Source organism: Homalodisca vitripennis, chromosome X, assembly GCF_021130785.1.
Source record: "Homalodisca vitripennis isolate AUS2020 chromosome X, UT_GWSS_2.1, whole genome shotgun sequence".
NCBI classification, from domain to species: domain Eukaryota; kingdom Metazoa; phylum Arthropoda; class Insecta; order Hemiptera; family Cicadellidae; genus Homalodisca; species Homalodisca vitripennis.
The window spans coordinates 146390195-146408955 of record NC_060215.1 but is presented as its reverse complement, the minus strand read 5'-3'; the positions used below and the strand labels follow the sequence as shown (position 1 = coordinate 146408955).

Genomic DNA, 18761 nt, shown 5'->3' with positions numbered 1-18761 from the left:
AAACTGCCTCTGTCTTCTACGTTATGTGTAGAAAATTCGGTTGCTCCACCGTGTTTTAGGATCATATGTATAAAACATTGCATTGCACTGAAAAGTGCACCTAATGAAAGTAAACCGCTTATAAAAGGACACTGGGTGATTTTAGTTCACGCAGAGTGAGGTAAATACCCCTTCGCCGCTGTGATGCCGCCCTCTCTGGTATCCCCACCACTAGTTGGCACTCGCCCGCTTGCTCTATCCCCTCATCTGGCCACCGCCACTTAGCGGCTAACCTCACACCAAAACACAAGCTTCCTGGATACGTCTATGGCTACATTAATGGGTTTAATTAATATTTTACGCTTGTATATGCCTACACACAAAAATACAATATATACTTATAGAACAGATAAGTGATTGCAGTGTAAACAAAATGGCACGAGGATAGCACCGATAAGAGCGGCGCTTCTTCCTCATCGGTGATTAGATAAGGACTGAACACTAACTTAGTCAAGAAACACTACTTTAATAAACCATATCTTGTCTTTATTGTAAATAGATATAAATGGAATGGGAAGGAAGCCTACCCTACTAAAGGTGTTTTGAAGTACTATACTGACAGATCACGCCTGTGCCATGGGGCAGGGTTTGGAGTATATATGGTCCAGGGGGTATATAAACTATCAGTGCCTCTGGGGAAATATGCCACAATTTTCCAAATGGAAATTATGGCTATAGAATCATGCGCCAGAAGGCTAATATTAACTAAGCCAAAAGGAGCAGAATAACCAATATTCAGACAGTCAAGCAGCTGTAAAGGCGCTTGACGCATGCTCCTTTGATTCAAAGGCAGTATGGGAATGTAAAAATGCACTGGAATAACTGACACAGAGGAATAAGGTTACTCTCGGCTGGGTGCCGGGCCATGAAAGCATTCAGGGAAACGAGAAAGCGGACACCCTTGCTAAGATAGATACATAAAGCCTTCTAGTAGGGGCAGAGCCAAGCTCTGGACTGGCCTTCTCCTACAGCAAATCTCTCGTAAAAGTTTGGGATAGGAGGACTAGATCTGAAATTTGGAGAAGTGCCCCAGGGTTAAGGCAATCGAAAATGTTTATCTCTCCTTACATAAACAGATTGGTTAGTACTCCTTCAATTGAGTAAGGAGGATATACGTTTAGTAATAGGGATGTTGACAGGACACGGCCCTCTCAGAAAAAATGTAATGAAGATGGGTCTTACTTAACCAAACAGATGAATGTAGACTCTGTGGCGAAGCGGAAGAGTCAGCAGAGCACATGTGACTTAATTGTCCTGCCACATACAAAAACAGGAGAAAATTCCTAGGGGCCTATTTTCTTAGCTCCAAGGATATTAGAGATCAAGAGCCCTCAAATCTAATAGGCTTTTGCAAAAGCCTTAGATTTTGAGTGCCTAAAAACCTAAAATTGACTTGTTAAAAGACGAAAAGAATACCCTAGAAAATGAACTGAAAGAAAAAAATACTTTTTTTGAAGAGCTTACAGGAAATTACAAGGAACTTGTAACTAAGCTTTCGGACCAGTAGACAACTGCGAGAGCACATCTCAAATCCCTCCTGAAAGTTACTAAAACCCTACCACACTCTACGCATCTTAGGAAAACCAACAATTCACAAGTGTTTAAAAAGGATCAATATATTGTCTCACTACAGGTCGTAAAAAGGACAGCCTTCCAGTCATCCTTTCCTTCTCTTCAAAAAGAACTAGTTGAAGAAAATCTTTTTAAAACTTTTGATTCATCTCAAAACAAGTGCCAAATTCTATTATTGCACCCCATTGCAATTTGGGAAAATGTGACACTGGGAAAGGAAGGATAACACTTGGCAGCTCTCCACCACTAATCCAGTTAAAAAACCCAAATAAGAAAATCATGGAGATTTTTCTATAAAGCTTCTACCAATCTGCTACTGTAGTAAATAAATCTAAAAGCCAAACTCCATATACTGCCAAACTTCTAAAGCCTGGACAGACTTTTGAGCAGTTCTTCTGGGATAATATTGAAGAGTACAAACAAAACACTTCTGTACAGCATAGTTTTTTAGAGTACAGTCAGCAGGAAAGGGACAGAGGAAAACAAATTGTTGTCCAGAAAGAGAAAAGAAATGTATAATATATCATCAAAATACTGACAGGCTTAGTAATAAAATTGATTTACTAAATCATTTTCTGTTCCTTTCAAAACCAGACATTACAGTGCTTACAGAACATGGTCTCGCAGAAAATACAATTGAAAATATCTGATTAGTGAATTACACTTTAATTGCCCAATACAGTAGGGAAGAGCATAAAAAAGGAGGTGTTACGATATTCAAGTGTAGTGATCTTCAAAATGAAAACTGAATGCATTAATGTCAAAAGCGAAGAACTCATCTGTGAAATGGCTGCTATTGGCATTCGGATGAATAAAAAAAAATCATGAATACATCTCAGGTGTGTATTGCCCTCCGAGAAGTCCATTAGAACAATCTCTGGAACTATTAGCTGGATCACTTGACAAATTTCCTACAAATAACAGTACAATCTGCATTGTTGGTGACTTTAATATTGACAGCCTCAACAGATCCTTGGATAGAGAAAATAGCAAGTTTAGTGATGTTCTTTATCAATTTAACTTAACTCAATGCCACCTACCTGCAACTAGGATTACACCTGCAACTGCCACTTCAATAGATATTTTATGTACTAACCTATCCTCTGATAATTTTGACGTAACAATCTATGAAAACGGTCTCTTAGATCACTCTGGACAACTTTACACCATGAATTTCTGCTCAACAATTAAAAAACAAACAATATTAACCAAAAGAAACCTAAGCCATGAGAAACTATCAGCTTTAAATGATCTTCTTGGAATTCAGTCTTGGGAACGTGTCTACCAATCTCAAAACTCAGAAGATGCATACTCCAACTTCATAGGGACTTTGACTACAGCTCTTAATGTTATATGTCCACCTTCAACAAAAAAGTATAATATCATGAAACAAACTAAAACTGCCTCCAACCTTGAAGTAAATGAGCTACGAACAGCTTTTATTCAAGCCCGTGACTGTTTTTTAACTACAGGACAAAATGAAGACAAAGCTATAGCTGCACACAAAAAGAAAACCTATGGCCTAAAATTAAAAAAGTTTGCTTAAGGAAGCTTATCACAACTTTATTGCTGAATCAAACAATAAAAGTAAAGCTATCTGGGAAGTCATTAATAGTGAGTGAACAATTAGAAGGGAAGATTCAGTTTCTGTCTGGAGGTTAACAATTGGACGATTATGTAGATCTGTTTACTATAGCTGAACAGTTTAATTCTTATTTTACAACAATGCAGAAGAAACCCTTAAACTTAATAAGGAGACAAATACTAATACCTTTAGCACACACACAATAACTTCCTAGGAAATGAACTTTTTCATCTGATTTAGCATCCAATCATGAAGTGTTAAACATCATCAACTCACTAAAAACCCCCTCCTCCTCAGGCTATGACGAGATTTCATTAAAAATGTTGAACTTCTGAAAGAAAGTGACTGGTCAGCCTTTAACTGATGTAATCAATAAATCCTTAGCACAGGGAGTTTTCCCCTCAAAGTTAAAATTATCTAAGGTCTATCCACTACACAAAAAAGGAAATAAGCATGAAATATCAAACTTCAGACCGATTTCTTTAGTTCCAACTGTCTAAGGTACTAGAGAAAGTAGTACTTTCCTGATACCGAAAGGACAACATGGGATTATCCAAGGAAAATCAACTATCACTGCTCTTACTTAACTCATTGAAAAAATAATAGACAATCGGGAACACTGTCACAACTATTCTTCTTGACTTAAGTAAAGCTTGTGACTCCTTGTCTCATAAACTAATTCTCACTAAAATCAGTGCCCTTGGAATAAAAGGAACAGCTCTTAGTTGGTTCGAAAGTTACCTTACTAGGCGAGAGCAAGTAGTGGAATTAAAGCAGTGTGTGAATGGTGTTAATGAAGTTTTACAGTCAAGACCACAAAATATTACAAGAGGAGTCCCACAAGAGGCCGTATTGGGCCCTGTATTGTTCATATTGTTTGAAGCACTGATTGGGCTCTGTCATATTCAGACAGTAGGAACAGAGCAAACAGGCACAAGTGTGCTCTCCAATTATTTGTATAAATTTAGTGGTTTTTTAGAACTGCAGAGGAAGTGTTTTACATCTAAGTGTAGTGTTTACAACCAGCTTCAAGTGTATGTGAGTAGTTTTAATAAAATCTGTGAATTAAATTATTTAAGGACAATTTAATCAAAGTTCTTTGCATGGAAATACAAGAATGTTAATTGAATACAGATAAAGAATTATCAGAGATAAGACATCCTGACCTCTGGACTGTAGATAACCGAGCTCACTCACCTCTGGACTGTGAACTGAGCTGGGCTAAGACTGGGCCTGAACAGGTATCACTGCCAACTGTCAACTACATCCAACTTTGTTTACAAACAACTCACATCCTTGGAAGGGAACTAATTATTTATACCACTAGCTTTAATCAATGATCAAGATGGCGGATAATAGAGGGACGTTTACCTATTGTGGTGCTTGTGATAAATCAGTTTTAGGGACTGATTTAAAGTTTTTATGTGGTGGAATATGCAAGAAATTTTTTCATATGTCATGTGTTAATGTTTCAGCAAATGATTTTGAAATGGATTAAGTCAGTGAGTAAATATGTTCAGTGGATATGTACCGGTTGCAAAGATAGGTTAGAAAAAGATGAGAAACCATGTGATTTCTGCTGATGATTATTTCAATATTCATGACATGGTAGGAAAAACTTATTGGACTTGTTAAATCGGTGATGGATGATAATGTACATATTAATAAAAAGTTAAACACTATATTGGAAAGTGGGGGATGGTATCACCAAAAAGTCAACGAGTGTTCCAGCATCAATAGGCCTAACCGTTCCTTCACAAGAACAGTCGGCAAAGGACGTTAATCGACCTTTAACGAGATCAAGAGTTAAAGAGTCAATGAAGTCAGCAACTGATGGGGGAAATAGGCCCAACAACTCTAATCTTGACAATAATCATGACAGTAACACCAATAATAATCCTAAGGGTGTAAAGTCGTTTAGTTCCTAGTAAGTCAAATGGCAATGTTTCAATTGAAGGAGACGTTTTTCTTGGATTTTGAAGATGAAGAAATCTATGGGGGATACTGGTTACGAGAAAAATAAAGAAGTTTTCCCTTCCTTACGTGAGAATAAGTGGGAACTTTACTTCTTCCAAGAAAAAGAGAAACTCCAGGCCAATGTTAAGCCTATTATTGGTACGAAGAAGAGTGAAGAGGCAAATGTATGCAAGCTAAAAGCTATTGGAAAAACGGAGTTGGATATTTATATCTCGTCTATCGCCTGAAGTTCAAAAAGAAGATTTAGTTAGCTACTTGGAAGGAGCCGGTGTTAACAATTCAGAGTGTGTCGAGTTGAAAACAAAGTATGATACTTTATAAATCATATAAAATTGGTTTGCCTTTGGAATTAGCCTCAAAAGTGTTAAAATTCTGAGTTCTGGCCAAGTGGAACACTAATATGTGAATACAATCAGCCTAAGCCTAAAAAATAATAAGCTAAGGAGTATGGTTTTTTTTTAGGCAAACCCAAACTGTAGTAAATAGCAAAGTTTGCACTATAGCAGGCCAACTGTAAGAAGGTTTAACCTAATTGTTTGGAACTGTCATGGACTGAGGGAAAAGTCGGTCTCAGTTGAGGCCCTTGGTCACACAAACAATAGTGATATAATTTGCATAACGGAGCATTGGCTCACTTTGGACGAGATATCTCTTTTTAAGTTGCCTAACTATGTACTGGCATCCTCTTTCTGTAGGACAGTTCACTCACATGGTGGTTCGGCTATTATTTATTAAAAATAATCTAACTTTTCATGAAGTACCTTGGATTAATAAGTTAGCTGTCGAATTGCTCTTTGAAATATCGGCTGTTTATGTGGGCACTTTAAATGCTCTTGTTGTTTGTTTATACAGAGTACCTAACACCGGATATTGACAGGTTTTTTATTGTTATTTGATGATCTATTGCAAACTGCTTCCCATGTGAATTCATGAAGTGATCATCTGTGCTGATTTTAACATTAACTTTCTCGAGACCAAGGACAGGAACACTGTGGCGTTTAGTAACTTAGTTGGAGGTTACGGGTTTGAATATCATGTTGAATAATTCAATTACACGTCCTGGGAACATCAACAGGGGCACCTGCATAGACAACATTGTCACTAGTGTTCATCCTGATAGATGGACGGTAAAGGTAGTTCCTACAGTGGAGTCTGATCATTTTGCTGGCGTGTCAACTTCCATGGAGCTGTCTACAGTTTCGGAGGAGGGTAGGACAACGTCTCTTACTAGGTTGGTTCAAGATAAAGAAACTCTTACCTTTTTGAGAAATTTGAATACCATGAACTGGTTACCTGTTTACAGCTATTCAGCTGCTAGTGATAAGTTTTTGTTGTTTTTTAATTTATTTATGTGGGTAGTTAACTTAACTTTTCCAATTAAAACTGTCAAAAAAAAGATCTAGTGTAAATTCTAATATTAATAAATGGTACTCTCCTGATTTAATAGCTCTTAAGGAATCCTGTCTACATTACTATTATTTAAGTAAGGATACAAAATTCTCAATATTTCCTGGATGCATATAAAAGGTTGAAAAAACATTTACGCAAGGAGATTAGATTAGCTAAACTCAGTTATAATAATTCATTGGTGGCTAACTCTTCCAACAAACCTAAACAACTTTGGAACATTGTCAAAGATAACCTCTCTGTCAATAGTAAGGCTAAAGCCAATACCAATAATAGTATTTAATTTAAACTGCTACAGGTTTCAACAATTATTTTATCAACAGTATTAATGATCTAGTCAGTAATATACCAAAATAGTATTTTTAATGTTAGTTTTTATCTGTCAAATGTTTATAATAATGTGACTTCTGTTTTTTCGTTTACTCATGTAAGTGTTGAAGATGTTTTCTCAGCTATAAATTCTTTAAGTAGCAGTAATAGTCAGGATGTCTTTTATCTCAATTCTAAACTCTTAAAGATAAGCAGTTATTATATTTCTGAAGTTTTATGTAATGTTATTAATTCATGTTTAGATGTAGGTTATTTTCCTGATAAACTGAAGATAAGTAAGGTGATTCCTGTTTATAAGAAGGGCAATAAGGATGAGTATCATAGTTTTCGAACCTGTGTCCCTTGTACCTGTTTTTTCGAAGGTTTTTTGAGAGGTAATAAGCCTACAAATTATTAATTACTTGGAACGAAATTGTTTGCTTTCAGCCAAGCAGTTTGGTTTTAGAAGGAATCGCACTACTTGTGATGCGGTTCGTGCCTTTCTTCAGGCTTGTCTGGATTGGCATGGAGAAGGGGCTTTGTGTGGAATCAAGGTTCTTTGACCTCTCAAAGGCCTTTGACACAGTGCAGCATAAATCACTGTTGGTTAAGCTTAAACATATGGGTTTTGATCAGATGTCTTTGTCTTTCATTGAGTCCTATCTTAGTAATAGAACTCAGTGTGTGTGTGTTTTAATGGGTCGTTATCTAGTTTTAGGGATGTTGTTAATGGTGTTCCGCAAGGATCTATTTTAGGACCACTTTTGTTTATCATATATATTAATGATCTGCCAGCTATTTTAGATGATGATAATACACAGTGTCACTTGTATGCTGATGATATTTGCCTAAATGTTACTTGTGAAGACAAAATCACTGATATTTTTAATTTTAAGATTGGTTTACTCGCGGATTGGTGCAATGTTAATAGTCTGTCTCTAATTTAGAAAAGACACAAGATTTAGCAATGTCTTTAAATAGATGTAAAGAGATTCAGTCTGTTAAGTTTCTTGGTGTTCTGTTGCAATCTGATTTAAAATGGTTCTCTCACATTAATTATATTTACCCAGGATCACTAGAGGTATCTTTATGTTAAGAAAATTAAATTACACAGTTTTAATGATGTTCTTCTTCTAATTTATTATAGTTATATACATTCTTTTTTAATGTATGGTGCCATCTTTTGGGCCAACTGCTCTTACTCTCATTGTCTGTTTGTCTTGCAAAAGCAGGCAGTTCGATTGATTTGTAAAGCTCCAACTAGATCCCATTGTAAGAATTTATTTATTAAGTTACAAATTATGACAATTCCATGTATCTACATTTATCAGTGCCTATATTTATGTAAAACAGAAACATACATCTTTTCAAATCTAATAGTGATTACCACAGTTATGAAACTAGAAATAGGCAGGAAATAAGAAATGATTTAGTATCCTACAGTACAACACAAAATAGCTTTAAATATATTGCCATTAAAGTTATATATCATCTGCCATTATACTTTAAAAATCTACCATCGAAAAGTTTTAAATGCTGTATTAAAAGATTGTTAACAGACAATAGTTTTTATAGTGTTGATGAATTTTATGCTATAATTAGTTAATGATTATTTTATTGTATTTTTGATTCTGCCTGTACAATTATGTAATGATTGTTTTTCTTGGCAATAAAGAAATGAAGGTTATTTTTTTTTTTTGACGATGGAAGGATTGTGAAGGAAACAGGATTTTTCCGGACATTTGCCATCGTTCAGTGAAACAAGAAATCAGTAACACTACGTTTCGAGATCTGCAATCTGAAAACCAAAGAACCTGCAACCTGAAAAAGAGATCACCAAATTTAGGTAGGTCAGGTTGCTGTGACAGCAGGTGTCAGGTCGCTCACACTTGCACACTACAGCTGTCTGTCTAAGCCTGCCACCTCCACTGTTAATGAGTTGGAGGAAATGATGTGTTGGAGCTTATGTGGTGTGAGTTGGCTCTGACGTCACTTTTCTTGAGTCTTGAGTACTTGTGTAATGACATACTCTCTTTGAATTTTGAATGACACTATTACTGTACTTCATGTTCATGTAATAAAGGGGTAAAAACCTTGGTGTGTTTCTTGACCAATGTCTGTCATGGAACTGCCATATAGATAATCTTTGCTCAAAATTAAGCTGTGCCATCTTTGCCCTTAAAAGAATTAAAGCAACTGGCACACCATCCACCTTAAGGATTGCGTATTTTGCCCTTTTTGAATCTCACCTACAATACGGAATCACCCTATGGGGTGGCTCCTCAGTTGGTAATCTCCAGAGGGTATTAATTCTTAAAAAGCGAGCAATAAGGGTTATGGCTGGCCTCTCTCTCCTCGACAGCTGTAGACAAGCCTTCAAAGACCTAGACATCCTTACAGTCACCTCAATCCACATAATGGAGATAATTATTTATGCTTCAAAACAAAATCTGTTAGGAAATGAAGAGGTACATGCTTATCAAAATAGAAGAGCTCAGGCATATCATCTTCCAGCCCACAGAACTACTCTCTACACCAAAAAGCCATCATTTGCTGGAACCAAACTTTTCAACAAACCTCCCGTGGACCTTAAAAGTTGCAACCCGAAGACGATGAAAAGACAACTACATGACTGGCTGGTGAAGAAATCAATCTACACCATAGAAGAATTATATTGCATCCTTGATTAATTTTTGCCCTCTTGTTTAAATGTTCTTCTCTTGTAATGTAACCGATTTGGATTTTTTACTATTCTATGATGTGACAAATATTCTGTTCTCAATGTTCATGAATAAAGAGTTCTTTCTTAAGTAAGGGAGGCGCAAAGGTCCTTTTAGGACCACATGCAGAAACTCCTGTCTCTTTGCCTCTAAAAAAAGAATTGTACCAGCTATATATATCTAAAGGTGTAGGCTGAGACACCGGGAATTGGTATACCAAGGGAATTTGCACCCACGCCTATGCAGGCAACCCTACCCCAGTTCCTGATTTTATCTCGTTTAACTGAGCCGGGAATACACGCACGGCTTGGACTCCCATGTGGCAACAGAAATCTCCAACACTTTTGTCCATTACTTACTTCTTGACCAGGGACCGAAGTGGCTGGCTTCTGCACCAGTGTGTAACTTACGCCTCGCAGACACATGCTCACATCACCTTTTGCCAGCACTAGATAGGGCTACCAGCGGATGTGGCTTAGCACATATTTTTAAAATTATTATACAAAATATAAGGTTTCTTTAGATACTAATGAATGAATAATGTAGAGAATACAACAAGATCAGATAAAAACTACAGTACAGGATATTTCAATCAGTTACTAAAACAACTCAGAACACAACAGATTAAATTATGTGAAACATTACAAGACACCCTGTGATACACAGATGAACATATAATCCTGACAGTTATTCAATACCAATTTTTCTAGTAAGAGCTTTAGTGCTGTGATACAGCGATTAGTAGATATAACAGCTCTTTACTTGAATAACCAACTAGCAGTATATAAAAATATCCTGTTTCCTTACAATCTGCAGATTTTTCAGCAGACCAATTTCAGGTGGCAGAACTTCAAAGTCATTGTCACCCAAGTAGAGAGCTCTCAGTGTTTCTGTAACATGGTAAGCACTGAGTTAAATTGAAAAGTTAAAGTAAATGAAATATTGCTTTACATTAATGCAATCTAGCAAAAATATTCTAAACCAAATTATTATTATTGATTAGTGTCTGATACTTTACAGCTCCTTTTTTAAAGGCTTCTCACTCTGTTTTGAGGTATAATACACACACTATTGCCAAATGTATTATTGTGAATTGATTAGTGTCTGATACTGTACAGCTTCTTGTTTATTGGCTTCTCACTCTGTTTCATGGTATAATTCACACATGATTGCCAAGTGTAGAATTGTGAATTTATCAGTATGATACTGTACAGCTTCTTGTTTATTGGCTTCTCACTCTGTTTCATGGTATAATTCACACATGATTGCCATGTGTAGAATTGTGAATTGATAAGTCAGATACTGTACAGCTTCTTGTTTATTGGCTCCTCACTCTGTTTCATGGTATAATTCACACATGATTGCCATGTGTAGAATTGTGAATTGATCAGTCTGATACTGTACAGCTTCTTGTTTATTGGCTTCTCACTCTGTTTCATGGTATAATTCACACATGATTGCCATGTGTAGAATTGTGAATTGATCAGTCTGATACTGTACAGCTTCTTGTTTATTGGCTTCTCACTCTGTTTCATGGTATAATTCACACATGATTACCATGTGTAGAATTGTGAATTTATCAGTCTGATACTGTACAGCTTCTTGTTTATTGGCTTCTCACTCTGTTTCATGGTATAATTCACACATGATTACCATGTGTAGAATTGTGAATTGATCAGTCTGATACTGTACAGCTTCTTGTTTATTGGCTCCTCACTCTGTTTCATGGTATAATTCACACATGATTGCCATGTGTAGAATTGTGAATTGATCAGTCTGATACTGTACAGCTTCTTGTTTATTGGCTTCTCACTCTGTTTCATGGTATAATTCACACATGATTACCATGTGTAGAATTGTGAATTTATCAGTCTGATACTGTACAGCTTCTTGTTTATTGGCTTCTCACTCTGTTTCATGGTATAATTCACACATGATTGCCATGTGTAGAATTGTGAATTGATCAGTCTGATACTGTACAGCTTCTTGTTTATTGGCTTCTCACTCTGTTTCATGGTATAATTCACACATGATTACCATGTGTAGAATTGTGATTTATCAGTCTGATACTGTACAGCTTCTTGTTTACAGGTTTCTCACTCTGTTTCATGGTATAATACACACATGATTACCATGTGTAGAATTGTGAATTTATCAGTCAGATACTGTACAGCCTCTTGTTTATTGGCTTCTCACTCTGTTTCATGGTATAATTCACACATGATTACCATGTGTAGAATTGTGATTTATCAGTCTGATACTGTACAGCTTCTTGTTTATTGGCTTCTCACTCTGTTTCATGGTATAATTCACACATGATTACCATGTGTAGAATTGTGATTTATCAGTCTGATACTGTACAGCTTCTTGTTTACAGGTTTCTCACTCTGTTTCATGGTATAATACACACATTACCATGTGTAGAATTGTGAATTTATCAGTCTGATACTGTACAGCCTCTTGTTTATTGGCTTCTCACTCTGTTTCATGGTATAATACACACATGATTACCATGTGTAGAATTGTGAATTTATCAGTCTGATACTGTACAGCTTCTTGTTTATTGGCTTCTCACTCTGTTTCATGGTATAATTCACACATGATTACCATGTGTAGAATTGTGAATTTATCAGTCTGATACTGTACAGCTTCTTGTTTATTGGCTTCTCACTCTGTTTCATGGTATAATACACACATGATTACCATGTGTAGAATTGTGAATTTATCAGTCTGATACTGTACAGCTTCTTGTTTATTGGCTTCTCACTCTGTTTCATGGTATAATTCACACATGATTGCCATGTGTAGAATTGTGAATTGATCAGTCTGATACTGTACAGCTTCTTGTTTATTGGCTTTTCACTCTGTTTCAAGGTATAATACATACATGAGTATCAATATGTAATGATAACTTGAAAACTACTTGCTGCACTAGTGTGATTATTATTATGTGACAGGTGGGATCTAGTATGGTTTAACCCTAGAACACTACCGTGTTTTGATATACCTTTGTTACTACTGATACGTACATTTTACGTAGCATGCTTATTTTTGTTTTATAGATTATGTAATGGTTTATTTTCATGCCTGTGTATTGTGTTTGTGTATTTTCTTGTCTATGTGCTTACTTAAGGTTATGTTGCGTGTGTTTAAGCGTGTGTGTGTGTGTGTGTGTGTGTGTGTAATGCGTGCATGTGCGATACATGGTGTTTTCCTAACCTTATCTTCATATCTACAATGCCATAGAAACTCATCCTTTCCAAAAAGCCTACAAATTGTCTACTAACTCTAAGACTTTACTTTACAAAAAAACAACCTAAAATAGGTTTAGTTACTAATTTTACCATACACACTTATACGTAAAATATACATTTTTTTATCAAGCAATACTACCGCTACGTAAACTTGACGCACGGCCTAAATAAAAATCAATATTGAGATAAGAAAAAGAACTACACACACCCTCACACTTCGGAGGACGAACGACCATTGATCAGTAGAAGCACTGCCCAAAGCTTAAACCGGAAGGTTGGGGCGGGGGGAGTAGGTTTGACTATAAACATGACGCATATATGGAAAACTTACGCACGGTAGTGTTCTAGGGTTAATATAAGAGGTTAGATACTAATTAAATAATCTATTTTAGAATTCCATGTATTAGATATATATACAATACAGTCCATACAAGTATAACAGAATCAACATTTTATTAATTTTAATTATAATACTTGCTTTGATGTAAAAAAATTGATTACTCACCAAACAAATTAATAATTTTAATTCTCAACCTAACCATCAAATATAAAAACCTGTTTTATCCTATTTGTAAAATACTTTTGAAAATTCTTTTAAATTTGTAAGCATCTTATTGAAAGTAAATTGTTGATATCATGTTTGTTCAAATCAAAACTTATCAAAACACTTGCTTTACCGAGCATGAAGAAGTTGCCAGGAAGGCTGCTCTCATCCAGATTATTGTAGGTCAGGTCTAGCACTTCCAGCACTGGAAAAGCTCCAAAACCTCTTGGTAATGAATTTAAGCGATTCATTCTATAAACAAACATGGAACTATGAACAAAATTATAAAATATCAGCAACAATAAATGATAAGCCTAACAAATTAGTAGTCACTCTTTTTACTAATCATAGCCTCAATACACTCAGTAAGTCAAAGTTAATTATGATGTTATTGTAAATGATTAGATGACTACAAGCGAGATCAAACTGACAATACTGAATACAAGTGAGATCAAACTGACAATACTGACTACAAGCGTGATCAAACTGACAATACTGACTACAAGCGAGATCAAAACGACAATACTAGGTGTTTCGGATGATATACAAACACTTTACAAATCATGTTTATATAGAGTTTCATCTGAAGTCTCATCCAAGTTATAAGTCATAGGTCATACATTTGGCCATTAAATACATATTTGTACAATAGGCTACATCATACAGATACATACAAATAAAAGCAATTAACATATACAGATACAACTACCTACAGACTAACTTTGGAAGACTAGACTAGATATATAACTTTTAAAGAACTCATCAATTTTGTAAAAAAGGATTGTTCAACAGCCAATTGTATAAAATATTCCTAAAACTATTGAAGCTACTATAATGAGCAGAAAGGTGCAGCCTATTAAATAGCCTTATGCTAACAATTTCATAAGAGAATTTAGTTTTACTTAACCTAGAAAAAGGTACATGAATTTGGTGAGAATTTCTAGTAGCATAAGAGTGAACATGCTTATTGAGGACATAATTATTAACATAATTTTTTGCAAAAAATAGACAAGATAAAATGTATAGATTTACAACAGTTAGTATTTTACTACAAATAAAGAAGGGTCTACAGTGCTCAAGACAATGGGCGTTGTTGAGAATTCTGACTGCTTTCTTTTGAATAAATCAATCATTTATACTGCTACTACAGTTACCCCATAGTAATAGACCATATGTAATTACACCTTGAAACAGGGCAAAGTAAACCATTCTAAGATAGTGTTTGTACACAGTGCCTCAAATGGTACAAGAGATATATGACCCTGCTCAATCTTATACATACATTATTTATATGAGAATGCCAGGTCAACTTTGAATCCAGAGTGATACATAATACATTAACCACATTATCATTACAATCAGCTTTAAGTTTTAAGGAGAAAACCATATTTTGAGTTTTTTCTAAATTCAAGAACAGAATATTTGATTTATACCATTCATCTGCTTCATCAATCATACATCTTAGTTTAAGCTCTCTTTCATTCTGATCATTTACTGTTGTAAAAAAGTGACATCATCAGTAAACATGACTGATTTATAACTCACATTGCACTCAAGATCTTTAACCATAATTAGAAATAAAGTAAGGCCCAGAACCGATCCCTGTGGCACGCCAAACTTTACCTCAGAAGATTTGGAAAGATTGCCATTACTAAAGATTTTTTCTTGCCGATAACTGAGGTAGGATTTAAACAACGAATTTTGAATGCCTGTTACACCATAGAATTCAAGTTTTCTCAACATGATGTCGTGATCGACACAGTCAAAGGCTTTGGAGAGGTTGCATAGAACTGCACAGGTGTCAAAGCCTGCATCGAAACCAGCCAAGATGCCCGAAACAAGTCCCCCAACTGCATCGGTTGTCGACATCCCGGCTCTAAAACCAAACTGACTAAGACTAAAGAGATTGTTTGTTTCAAAATATAAGTTAACCTGGGTTTTAAAGATGGCTTCAAAGACTTTAGAAAAAACGGGTACCAGAGAGATAGGCCTATACGATTTAACACCTCCATGATCACCCTTCTTAAAGATTGGCACAACCTTTGATACTTTTAATTTACTAGAAAGCATCCGGAGTAGCATGTATGTTGTTTCAGTTGAGTCTCCTGTTTAATAATTTGCCACAAAGCTTTGCAAGTGTTGCTTGAGAACTGAATAAATTCTTGGTTAGCATGAAATTTAGCTTGTTTTAGAGCAGTAATTGATCTTGGCTAATTTATCATTTTTAGCATCCCTGGGATCTTCAGTCGCTTGTGAAATATTAAAAAGTGACATAACCATTTCTTTTATTTTTGCCAACTGAGGAGTGAACCAGTTGCGCAAACCTTTAGGTTTATGGTAATTCTTGAAGTTATTTGTTCTTGAGTTCCTCGTTGGCAAATAAATATTCATCCAGCCTATAAACACATTGTGAAACTTGTTAATACATTTCTTCAGCACTTAATCCTCTAAGAGTTACACCCCAGTCAATATTCTGTAGACAAAGTTTAAATATCTTCAACTGCAGGCCCAGGTAATGGTCTAAAAGGTCTTTCAAGTTGTTGAACCTGTGTAACTTCTTTTGAGGCTGCCATGAGCTGGTCATGAATGTTAAAGGATAAGACACTGTGGTCAGATATTAAAAGATCAAGGACATTAACGTTGTAGTCTGATGGTCTAACGTTTGTTATTGTGTAGTTAACGCAGGCTAAGCCTAAAATTGGAACAATAAAGGCCGGCAGTTCTCAAGAGATTATGAAGCTTTACAGTTGTACTATTTGTTCCCATTTGCTTCTATATTCAGATCGCCAAACAGCACTATGTCAATCTTAAATTTAATCAAATAGTCCAATAGATTTTCCAATTAAAATAATAATGTTATTGTTTCCACCACTCTTCCAGGTCATGAAGGCAATAAACCTAACCGAGGCAAGTGTAAGAGAGCTCCTGCAAGTTTTTCTACAGTTTTCATGCAATGCATATCTTGACCGAATCAGAATGTACATACGGACAAAAAAACTTAAAACAATAGTTGACGATATTCTTGACAACACCATGAATAAAAATCAGAGAAAGATTTCAAAAGTATCCCCAACAAGACAGGAAGCCATATACAACCTGTGGAGAGTGACCCAAGGATCTCTTGCCTCACCAAATCCTTATGACCCCCCTCGACCTTCGGCAGCTCCTGACAAAACCACTTTTATTCAAGCAGCTATGCATGAACAAAAAGAACTGTGGAAAGCTAAAGAGAAAATTATCCTCCAGAAACTCAGTTCGGTGTACAAAGAATATGAAATAAACCACTTAAGAGGAAGAAATAAGATACAAGAGTTTAGGGAAAAAACAAAAAATAAATATGCCATCATTGACCTATGTACCGGAGAACATCTAACAAACCAAGTAGCAAAAAAAGAGTATCAATTTGGCTTTGATGGAGCCTGATTGATTAAACTTAAAGTAGATGAAAATGGTAAATACACACTGGCCCCAAATAACATCACTATCAATTCCAACATACTTGTATCAGGTGACACTCAACTGCTAAATGACTTGCGCCTCCTCAACAGTGTTAAAGACATAAAAATCGATAGCGTTGGCAAAATTTATCTAAACCTGGTCCAAGGTGTACCAGGGTGTGGAAAAACAACCTACATTCTTAACAATTACAAACAAGGTGACCTCATTCTCTTTCCAACTAGAGACTCTGTTCAAGATTTTAGAAGAAGGTTTAGAAACACACACCCAAACATCAACAACACTAAAATAAATGACACATTCCGAACGGTTCACTCATTTATAATAAACTTGACACAACATTTAAAACAGGGACAAAATTATGAAAGGCTTATAGTAGATGAAGCCCTAATGCTGCATGCAGATGAAATAATATATGCGGCTGTGCTTGCAGGAGCAAAAGAAACTATGCTCGTTGGGGACTTAAATTAAATCCCGTACATCAATAGAACAGAATCCCTCGAAGTCAAGTTCCATAACATCGCTGAAATAGCAACAATATATGACACACTGAGTACAACCCATAGATGCACATTAAGCACGGCAGCGGTACTTTCAAAATTTTATCCTCAAGGAATTAACACAACAAACAAAGTCTCAAACGAACTAACGCTGCAGTCTTTTGATGGACCACAAAGTCTTGAAAAAAACCCAACAAACTCTCCACATACCTACCTTGTCTTCAAACAATCAGAAAAACTACCTCATCAGTCTAGACTACAAAAACACTTCCACCATTCATGAATTTCAAGGAAGACAAGCAGAAAACGTAATCGTGATTCGTACCTCAAACAAACAGGAAGACATCTACAACTCACAAGCGCACTGCATTGTTGCTATTTAAAGACACACTAAATCTTTTCTTTACATCACTGCGTGTCAAAACGACACAATAAGCAAGTGGATCAAGCAAGCCAACATCCTGAGTAAAGAAGAGCTCGTCAAATACACAAAGAACTCATGCACTGAAAATCCACAGCAACAAACAACCTCAGCTGCAACCACGGACAAAGACAAAATACAAACAAACCTACATCCTGAGCCGCAAATACTGGAACACCATTTTTTAGTTCAAAGTCCTGCTCCCAAAGAGAGGCACAAGCCGAAAATAAAACACAAAACCCGGACCCTCTGGAACTCGGCTCTCAGGAAAATCAAACACATAGCAACCATAACATCATAAAAATAATACATCAAAATATAAACTGGCTAAGTAATAAACTAGATAGACTCGCCCATCTCTTAAACAGCGAAAAACCAGACTTGTTAATAGTAACTGAACACGGACTATCACAAGAAAACCTTGCTACAACCTGCCTTAAGGGCTACTCACTTGCTGGAGGTTTCGCAAGGAAAGACCACATCAAGGGAGGAGTAGCTGGATACGTGAAAAAAGGACAAGAGAAGGAAATAACGCTCATTGAAACAAGCGGACCTGAATCAGAACTTGTATGTGAAACTGCCATCTTTGAAATAAAGAAAAAAAGATAAATATACAAGTACTGGGCGTCTACAGACCTCCAAGGGCAAAACTAGACAGTTCAATTGAAGTCCTAACCGAACAACTAATTAGAATCATGAGCTCAAGCAAACAAACGATACTCATGGGAGATATTAATGTGGACAATCTCACGGAAAATAATGACAACACAAAACTTCAAGAACTTCTTGCTACATATGGCATTGTGAGAATGAATCTCCCTCCTACGCGAATCACAAGTGAAACTGAAAAATCAATAGACTGGATCTGCACTAACATAGACCCTGAGAGCATAAAAACATCCATCATCCTGACAGGCTTTATCTGACCATACAGCACAAATATTTTACCTTAAAACATCAAAAATAATTTAAAAAAC

The 18761-nt window shown here is 35.9% G+C and overlaps 1 protein-coding gene across 1 annotated transcript in view; it reads right to left on the bottom strand.

The window, feature by feature from the left end:
- LOC124369981 (ras suppressor protein 1-like) overlaps positions 1-18761 on the bottom strand; it is a 49407-nt gene that overhangs the window by 12927 nt on the left and 17719 nt on the right. Inside the window, exons 4-5 of the mRNA XM_046828221.1 lie at positions 13541-13659; positions 10417-10499 (exon numbers count right to left, since the gene is read on the bottom strand). Coding sequence (XP_046684177.1) covers positions 10417-10499; positions 13541-13659 — 202 coding nt within the window. The remainder of the gene's footprint in view (positions 1-10416; positions 10500-13540; positions 13660-18761) is intronic.